This window comes from Solanum pennellii, chromosome 1 (genome assembly GCF_001406875.1).
Source record: "Solanum pennellii chromosome 1, SPENNV200".
In the NCBI taxonomy this organism is placed as follows: domain Eukaryota; kingdom Viridiplantae; phylum Streptophyta; class Magnoliopsida; order Solanales; family Solanaceae; genus Solanum; species Solanum pennellii.
Genome location: NC_028637.1, coordinates 3,267,082 through 3,276,612, shown reverse-complemented (window position 1 = coordinate 3,276,612; position 9,531 = coordinate 3,267,082). Strand labels below are relative to the sequence as shown.

Genomic DNA, 9,531 nt, shown 5'->3' with positions numbered 1-9,531 from the left:
ATTAATGAAAGAGAAAATTACGCGATTAAGCAAAACTTATACTATTTAATTGCTCATCATATATAGATATAGTTTGCTATAGTTATCACTCGCGACTAACATTATACATTAATTACGTGGGCTGACTTGGAGTATGTATAATTAGTCATGTTTGTATATGTATAATTCGCCAGAATATACAAATACATATGTATAATGCTCCATCCGTCTAAAAAAAAGAAATGGGACGAAGTTTTAGAAAAGAAATAAGTCTTTTAATCTTGTGGTTCTAAATTAAAGTTATGTCAAATGTACCAAAATGTTCTTTAAATCTTGTGGTCTTAAACAAGCCACGTGGAAAGTTTAAGTTAAAGTGTTGCCGAAAAAAGGAAAAGGCTCTTTTTTTTTTAAACAGACTAAAAAGGGAATAGGGTCATTCTTCTTGAAACGGAGGGAGTATGCAATTATTTAACCTATATACATATACAATTCACCTCTCTTCCACTCTATGTCCTCTCTCACTCGCCTCTCTCCTCTCTCTCCCAATCTCGCTCGCCCCTCTCCTCCCTCTTCCAATCTCACTTGCCTCTTTCCTCCTCTCCCAATCTCGCTTGCCTCTCTCCTCCTTCTCCCAATCTCGCTTTCCATATATACAAATGTATATGCATAATATACAATTATATATATATATATATATATATATATCCAATTTATCTCTTTCTCACTCTCTCCCAGTCTCGCTTGCCATATATACATATTTATAATATACGATTATCTAACTGATATACATATAAATTCACGTAATAGTTATATATGTATTAGATACTGAATAAATTGTAGGAATCACGTAGTTTTAATATGAAATTACAGTCTATTCCTCTTTAGTTTGTAATTACATTAATCTCTTAAAAAGTAACACAAACCGGATGCATAAGATGTGGCTCGAATACATTAAAGAGTATGTCGGATACATTATAGCATAAATCAGATATATTAAAGACTAACTCAGATACATAATTTGTAGCTCGGATACATTATAAAATAAATTGGATACATAATATGTAGCTCGAATACATTAAATACTAGCTCGGATACATTAATATATAGCTCAGATACATTAAACAAATAAGGGATTTTAGAGTTTTTTAAAAATAGAAGGAGATATTGGAATAAGAGAAACATAAGACGTGTATTTCAGTAATTTTTCCTAGTTTGCATAAGGTAATTCATAGATTTTCTTATAACTAATACATAGTTATGCATAGTATTTAAAATTAAATATTGCACGAATAATTTACCTCCTAATCAACTACTCAATATGGTATTATTTATGCAAGATATAAATTTAATATCTACATATTTGCCTTCAAACCAGCTACCAAATGACCCTTAGAGTGTGTTTGGTATGGAAACGAAAAAAATCTGGAAAATATTTTTCCTTGTTTAGTTAGATAAAAATTTTGAAAAATATTTTCTCTTCAAAAACAAGTTCTATAGAACGAGGGAAATGACTTTTTTTAGAAATAGAAAAACAAGTTCTAAAAGTGATATTTTATGTTAATTGTATTCTCCCCATCCACCTTGCCACCCCTGAGGCCCAACTCTCTCTCCTTTTTAATATTTTGATAAATTACATATAAAAACTCTTAACACAACAAATTACATCCATGTCTTGATTCAATTTGGCCAATTTGGTGTTGAAATTACTATAGGTAACCTGCCCATAAATTTAACGGTTGAGCTCAAGATAATTTGAATTAAGTTCAATCTCAACTTATTCAAGTTTTAACCTATTTTAAGAGAATCTTCGATTGAGCCTTTTTTAATTTCTAATTTAAGACACTTTGTTTGCATTGATGTAATATATATTCCTATATTGAAGATATGAATTACTATGTATTTTATATATTTTATGATTCATTTATCCATTTGTAACTTATTAAATTTTTCATGAGTTGAAATTCAAAGTGTGAATATAAAACTTAAATAATGATATATTAAAATTATTGAGATTTAGCGGATCAAATTGGACGAGTCAAGACTAAACTCATTTCTATTTCAACCCATTTTAATATGAGAAAATTACGCGGATAAGCAAACATATAACAGTTAATTAGCTAACATAGCTATAGTTTGAGTTAATTACTGCTCACAACTTAATTTTAGTTGTAATTACGTCGCATATACACAACTATATGACAAAATACAAATATAATTAGCCTCTCTCCTCCCTCTCTCGATCTTGCTCACCAGATATACAAATACATATATATGTCATATATACAATTATCTGACATATATGCATATACATTTCGCCTCTCTCCACTCTTTGCTCTCTCTCTCGCTCGCTTCTCTCCTCCGTCTCTCAGTCTCGCTCGTCTCTCTCCTCCCTCTTTCAATCTCCTTGCCAAATATATAAATACATATGTATATAAGTTACATATATACAATTATTTGACATATATACATATACAATTCGACATATGTACATGTAGATTCGCCTCTCTCCACTCTCTTCCCTTTCTCACTCGCCTCTCTCCTCCCTCTCCCAATCTGAATCGTATCTCTCCTCACTCTAACATGTAGCTACGAATCATAATTATCAAACAATAATAATGAAACATAATTAAGTTATTTTTGATTGGTTATATGTGAAATTCCTCTTTTAATACTGTTCATTTAACACTCCTAATTAATATAGTCGATTCAATATTATTTTAGTACATTCTATCAAACATTCCATCATCTGGAAGAAGGAAATGTGGATAGATTTTTTTTTTTTTTTGACAAATAAAGAAAACGAAATTACCCAAATTGATTTAACTATTTTATTCTCAAATTCTTACTCTCTTTGATTACTCAATTAGTCCATGCCCTCTAATTGTCTCTTTATACTTGTTTTTCTAATGCACCAAACATGAGCATACACAAATTTCACCAAAATCAAATGGTATTTTTTTTATGGGGTACTTCATTTGGATATCATATTTAATTTAATATGTAAATTTTTTTTTTTAAAAAAAAATCCACGTCTATTCATTTCAGAATAATATTAATTATGCGGCGTTTGAAGTTTTATATTACTACAATTAGATATAAATAATAAAATTCAATCATATATGCAATAATTTTAGATAAAAAGACAAAAATTATGAAACTTTATTCATATAAAACTTTGCAAATCTATCCACTTCGAAACAACTTCAAATAAACGATAGAAGCTTAGATAAAAATAATAAAACTTTAGTTATATGACTAAGAATTTCAAATAAAAACAACTCAACTTTAAAGCAAAAATGCAGACAAAAAGGGCTTTGATACCTTAAGACATAGCACATATCACAAGGTATGTTTCAAGCATAACATAATTAATATCGATATAAAAGAAATTGTCCCTTTCATTGAGGGCGGAGCCAGATAAAATCGAGGGTTCATTCGTAGTTCTTTTGATAATTTTTTTTTTTTTATACATAGTTAAATTTATTTTTGTGATAGATATTATTAAATATTGAATCCCTTCAATTTCTTCGTATTTATTTACCTTTTCATATTTTGAAGCCTCTAATAAAAATTCGTGATTCCGCCACCGTCTTTCGTCTTACTAAGGTAAAGCATAGACCAATGACCAAATCCTAACTTTCATTGTTCGAAAAAAAAATTCTTTTGTTAACGTTTTAAGCTGTCCATAAAGAGATTCTTTTAATCACCATTTAAGATTAATTAAGGATTTAAAATTATATTTTTAAAAAATTGGACAAAAATACCCCTAGCTAAACCACTAGAATTTGATAGATTGACAAGTGAAATCTAATGAGCAATTTATGAAATTCAAAAATTTACTAGAGTTTCAAACACCATAAAACCAAGTCGCAATTCGTAAAGTTCAAATCTTTATAAGTTTTTCCTCATTTTGAGTAAAAACAATTTTTTTTCAATTTTAATTTCCACATAAAAGTATGGAAAGATGTCTCTTATAGAACTTGGGAACTTTATCTAACTAATAAGAGATAATGGTCAAAACAACATATCGAGCTTTCATTTTTCGTGAGTTTCATATCCTAACTTTCAGTTATTTCATTTTGTCTACCTGAATTATCACCATCATATATTAAATCACAAACGGTGATTAGTTGTTCCATTTTTCTACCTGAACCATCGTTCAAAAGAACAACTGATAGTAAGAGTGTAAAACTCGCAAAATAAAAAGCAATAGTTCAAGCGTGTTTTCGACAATAAACTCTACTAATAATGAAAATGCTTTAGGTCTTCTTATGGAACTAAAATCATACACAAAATTATGAACTTTATATAACAAAAATGAAAGAAAGTCACCACCCTAACATCCTCAAGATAGGGCAAATTAGAAAAGATTACAATCTCCATGAGAGTTTGAGTTTTCACTTCACAAAAAGTACCTTTACAAAGGGAAAATAGCAAGATGAACTAAACGTGTTTTTCGGAGTTCAACTTCTCGAGTAAAATCCCTTTGTTATTTGTAAACTTTTCTTACTTTTCACCTCCTGCATCTCCAAGCTGAGACTGAGAAGAGCGCGCGATCATGCCAACAGATCACCACGCTACCATTCTCGTCTTTAATCTTGTATCCTTCACAACTATAACTCTGCAACAATCTCCTTGCTTGCAACATCGCGTAATAACTCAAAGGCACGTTCGTGAAACCAGCTCCATCGAGTCTTTGAAACCATTTATCCAACTTTTCGTGTCTCTCCTTACGTTCACCTCCCTCACACGCTACAATGTTCTTAATCTCCTCGCCAAACATCATTTTCTCGACCTTTAACCTCTCTAACGATGTTCTCTGTAGTGTGAACTCGAGACAATCAAACAATGCAGCATAGAAATACAACGACTCGGATAGCCTTTCCATAAGGGTTGTACCATTATGATTCGAGTCTTGTTCTGTAACCACCATGACCTTTGGTGACAACCCCCACAACGCGTGGAGGAACCCGTCCATCTTTGTTGATGCACTCGATGATAACGGAGATGAGGATGCTGATTCGTTGCCCGGACTAAAAACATTATTAGTCATCATCTCGTTTTCGAGCAAATCCCCTAGAGTGTTTTGGTTTAGTATTGCCCTTTGCAAATGAACACCATTCAAATGCTTAAAACCCAAAGGGGATTTCTTTTGGGGTTCATCATCATGTGCAAGAAGTGTATGCAATTGCATAACCGAGCTAATCGCTAACGCCTCCCCGGTTTTAACTCGTAGCTTTTCGATATCAAGATTCTCCAATTTACTAACTACTTGATGAAACTGAAAAGGGATATCAAGCTTTTCAGCTTCCTCTGTTAGAACATGTGCTATTTGTTCCAACACTTGTTTTTGTTGATGGACCCCCGTAATCCTCAAATGCGGGGGCCCTTCAGGGCGTGCGCTCAAATCCTGAAGGAGCGCACGCCACTGTAAAGGCTCGGAAGCATTAAGATCAACAATGTGAACCATTTTTTCACCTTCCATAGCTTCTATGATCGCTTGATTAGCGATCACAGAAGCTACTTTCAAGAACGGAAAGTACTCGAAAAACATCTTCTTAACAAGTATATCCTCAGATACAACCCTCAACTTAGTCGAATTCAACGCCTTGTAAATCCCATTCCAAGATCTCAATATCCTATCAGCAAGTGACTCAGCGAAATACGAGGCGATTCGTTGCATTGTATCTCCATTAGGAGATGCAAGATAGGAGATTTGATCAAGTGCAATGTTAGCATTTTCAAGATTACCATTAGCTACATGATTAGCACAAGTAAGCAAAAGGTGAATCAGATATAAACCTCTATCCTCAGATTTCAAATCTTTAAGCCATTGATATGGTGAACCACCACCAACAAAACTAGGTGAAATTGACATCATTGGGAAATTTTGAAGTGGTGATGATGAAGTCACTGATGATGAACCATCATCTTGTAACATTGTGGTGATTCTTGATATCAAAAAAACTCAAAACTTGATGACACAAATGCCAACAAACATGAACAAAAAAGACAAATCTTGGCACAAGTTCCCAAAAAAAAATGACAAATTGGGCAAGAACTCACAAACAACACAAAGAACCAAGAATTCCTTTCTGGGTTATTCAGTTCATCAAAAACCCACAAAAAGCAACACAAGAACTCATAAAATAAGTTCAAGAATCACCACAAGTACCCAAAAAACACAAATTTGGCAAAAAAAAAAAACTCACAAACAACACAAAGATTTAAGAATTCCTTTCTGGGTAATTAAATTCATCAAAAACCCATAGAAAAAACACAACAAAATCCCCAAAAAAGTTCAAGACCCAAAAAAACACAAATTTGCCAAAAAAACAACAACTCACAAACAACACAAAGATTCAAGAAATCCTTTTTGGGTAACTTAATTCATCAAAAACACTCACAAAAAATCAAAACAAAAAGTTCTTAGAACAAAGTTTAAGAATCACCAAAAAGAAAAACAGAGCACAAGTACCCAAAAAAACACACAAATTTGACAACAACTCACAAACAACACAAAGTACTACAAATTCCTTTCTGGGTTTTTAAATTCATCAAAAACCCACAAAAACCATAACAACAACTTTCCCAAATAAACAAAAAAAAAAGTTCTTCAAGATTTTTCTCTGTTCTCTGTGTGTAATTTTTTTTTAATTGTGAAGATATAGAGAGAGATGAATTGGGTTGAATTAAAAAGGTATCATACTCTTTGTTTTGTTGTCTACAAAAGCATGTCGTTAATATTTTTGTTTTTGTTTTTGTGTTTTTGCTTATTTTCAGAAGAATATGGAATTCTTTTTGTGTGTGAAAAACAGAGCCCCTCTTTTTTTGGCTTTTTGTGTATCAGTTTTCTCCTTCTACGTGTCTTATTGTTCTGTATTCTTTTTATAATTACGGTGTTCGAGTGGATTTGTATGTATATCGCAAGTAATAAGTGTTATATAACACTATCCGTTAATGGAAATTGAACTTGAGACCTTTTGGTTGTCATTGTTCATGAGATCGTACCCTTGGGTGTATGTCTCGTTTTTATTTTCGCGTGAAATGATAGAAGATACTTAAAACTATCAGACTTTTACGAGTTTCATATCTTATTTATTCGTTATTTTATTGTATTTTGAGAGTCCGGAATCTAAATAAGCCATAAAAATCATCAAAATAAACCACTATTTTAGTATGTAACTAAAATAAGCTTAGTGGAAGAAAAAGTTCCACTCTATCTAATTTTCAAAACGTTTTTCGTTAGTGTCATAACATGTATTTTAATATATAACGGAACTTTTTCTTTCACTTTACGAAGTGAAACTTTTTCTTACACTTTATAAAGTGAAAGAAAATCTTACACTTTATAAGAGGACTATTTTTCACGTTTTGAAGAAGCGTTACAGTGTTGTCATACAATTATATGATTTGATATATCATAAAAACGAAAAAAAGTTACATTATGCATTTTTATTATTTTATTCTGAAAAATCTTTTACTCTCAATTTAAGGACGTCTAAACATAGATGATAGCATCTACAACATAAAGTCTTTTATTTTTCTTCATTTCAATCTCAAAAAAAAAATGTCTTCTACACCTAAAGTTAAAGTTTCAATTTATTGGGATAAAGAAATTATACATGACGAAAATACCGTTTATTATAATTGTCCTCCCAAACACAATGCTAAATATCAAATTGATTTTTAACAAGGCATACCGTTTAAAGTTCCAATTTTTTACAAAGTGTAAGCAAAATTTCAACTTTATAAAGTGGAAGAAAAAGTTACACTTTATAAAGTGTAAGAAAAAGTTTCATTTTATTTTAAAAATACACGTTATGACACTAACGGAAAACATTTAGAAATTGAATGAAGTGGACCTTTTTCTTCCACTAAGCTTATTTTAGTTACATACTAAAATAGTGGCTTATTTTGATTACTTTTATATTTTTGTAGCTTATTTAGATTTCGGACTCGCATTTTGACAGTGAGTTGATTAAATATTAGTTCCACTAGAGATGCCTTAAGTTTGGATGCATATAAATAATCACTTAAATTTGTATAAAGCTGAACAAGTACACAAGTCTTACCTGACATAATATGCAAAAGACACCACGTATGACTCAAATTACCTTATAGGATGTCATGTAGAATGTCTGTGTCTATTTGTTAAACTTCATTCAAATTTGAGCGTCTACTTATTCACGCTCAAAGCCGAAAGACATACAAAAAAATTAAGACCAATTAAAGAATATTATTTATATATTAGGTCTTAATTTAACATCAAATTATGTTTTAATACAAATAAAGTAATAAAACAACAAATAGTATTACTATGGTATAAAATTAGTAAAAGTTATAAATAGGTTATGGGGTGTGTTTTTTTATTGAACTTATCTTTTTCTCTACTTTTAGGAAAATATTTCTGTTATTTTTCTCTTTTCCACATTGTAAAGAAGAGATTCAAATGAAATAATTGGTTAGGATTATTATCGCACTTACAATTATTTACACACTAAGCTATTTAATGTCTATATAGTTAAAAATAAAATATGTGATTATCTAACTTAAAAATTTTAATTGTTAAAGGGAGCTTTTTAATTTATAATTATAAGAATAACTCTTTTTTATACTTATTTTTAAAGGAAAATGTTAAAATATGTCATTAAACTTTCAGAAAAGACTTATTTATGTCATCGGTTAAAAATTTGATTAATTTATGTCATTACTGTTAAAGAAAAGCCTCATTCATGCCATTATTTTTTAACAATGATTTTGCAATACCATTTTTGACACGTGACCAATTATAACTCGGCCATGTCATCAATTTTTTTAATAAAAAAATTCAAATTTTATTCAGAATTTTAATTTTTTATTTAAAAAATTGATGACGTGGCCGAATTATTTTAAAAAAAAGTAAAAAAAATTAGTTTAATTTTTTTTTTCAAAATTATGATTTTTTTATTGATGACGTGGCCGAATTATAATTGGCCACGTGTCAAAAAAAAATGGTATTGCAAAACCATTGTTAAAAAATAATGGCATGAATGAGTCTTTTCTTTAACGGTAATAACATAAATGAGCCAAACTTTTAATTGATGACATAAATGAGTCTTTTCTAAAAGTTCGATGGCATATTTGAGTCTTCTCCCTGTTTTTAAATTTTGAACAGTTATAAATGAAATATCTTACCTCAAGAAGTTCAAATTATTAGAGGGAGTAATAAGTACAATCATCTAATAGGTACCGTAGTTTTAACACGTCTTTTATATGTCAGCTTATTCTGATGTCGTATTAAATTATATAATCATTTAACAATCAATATAATTATCCAGAAAATCATACTTTTAATTATTTAATTATATCGTATTTCAAACACTTAATTCATCACAACCAACCCCCTTTTGCCTCTCAATTATCATCTTTTAACTCTTGTAAATTTTTTTAAAATGAATTACAAACACTAGAGGATAAAAAGAACAGATAGACTACTAGATAAAAACCATGTAGTGGTCTTTGCTTATGACAATATGTTTCAAATAAGAACACCCCCACCCCCCTCCAACC

At 30.3% G+C, this 9,531-nt stretch overlaps 1 protein-coding gene across 1 annotated transcript; it reads right to left on the bottom strand.

Moving 5' to 3' along the window:
• Nucleotides 1-4,225: 4,225 nt before the first annotated feature.
• Nucleotides 4,226-6,774, bottom strand: LOC107014373 (scarecrow-like protein 3). The gene has a single exon (XM_015214258.2). It carries the CDS (start codon nucleotides 5,918-5,920, stop codon nucleotides 4,493-4,495), a length of 1,428 nt encoding a protein of 475 aa, XP_015069744.1. The 5' UTR covers nucleotides 5,921-6,774; the 3' UTR covers nucleotides 4,226-4,492.
• Between the last annotated feature and the right edge of the window lie 2,757 nt (nucleotides 6,775-9,531).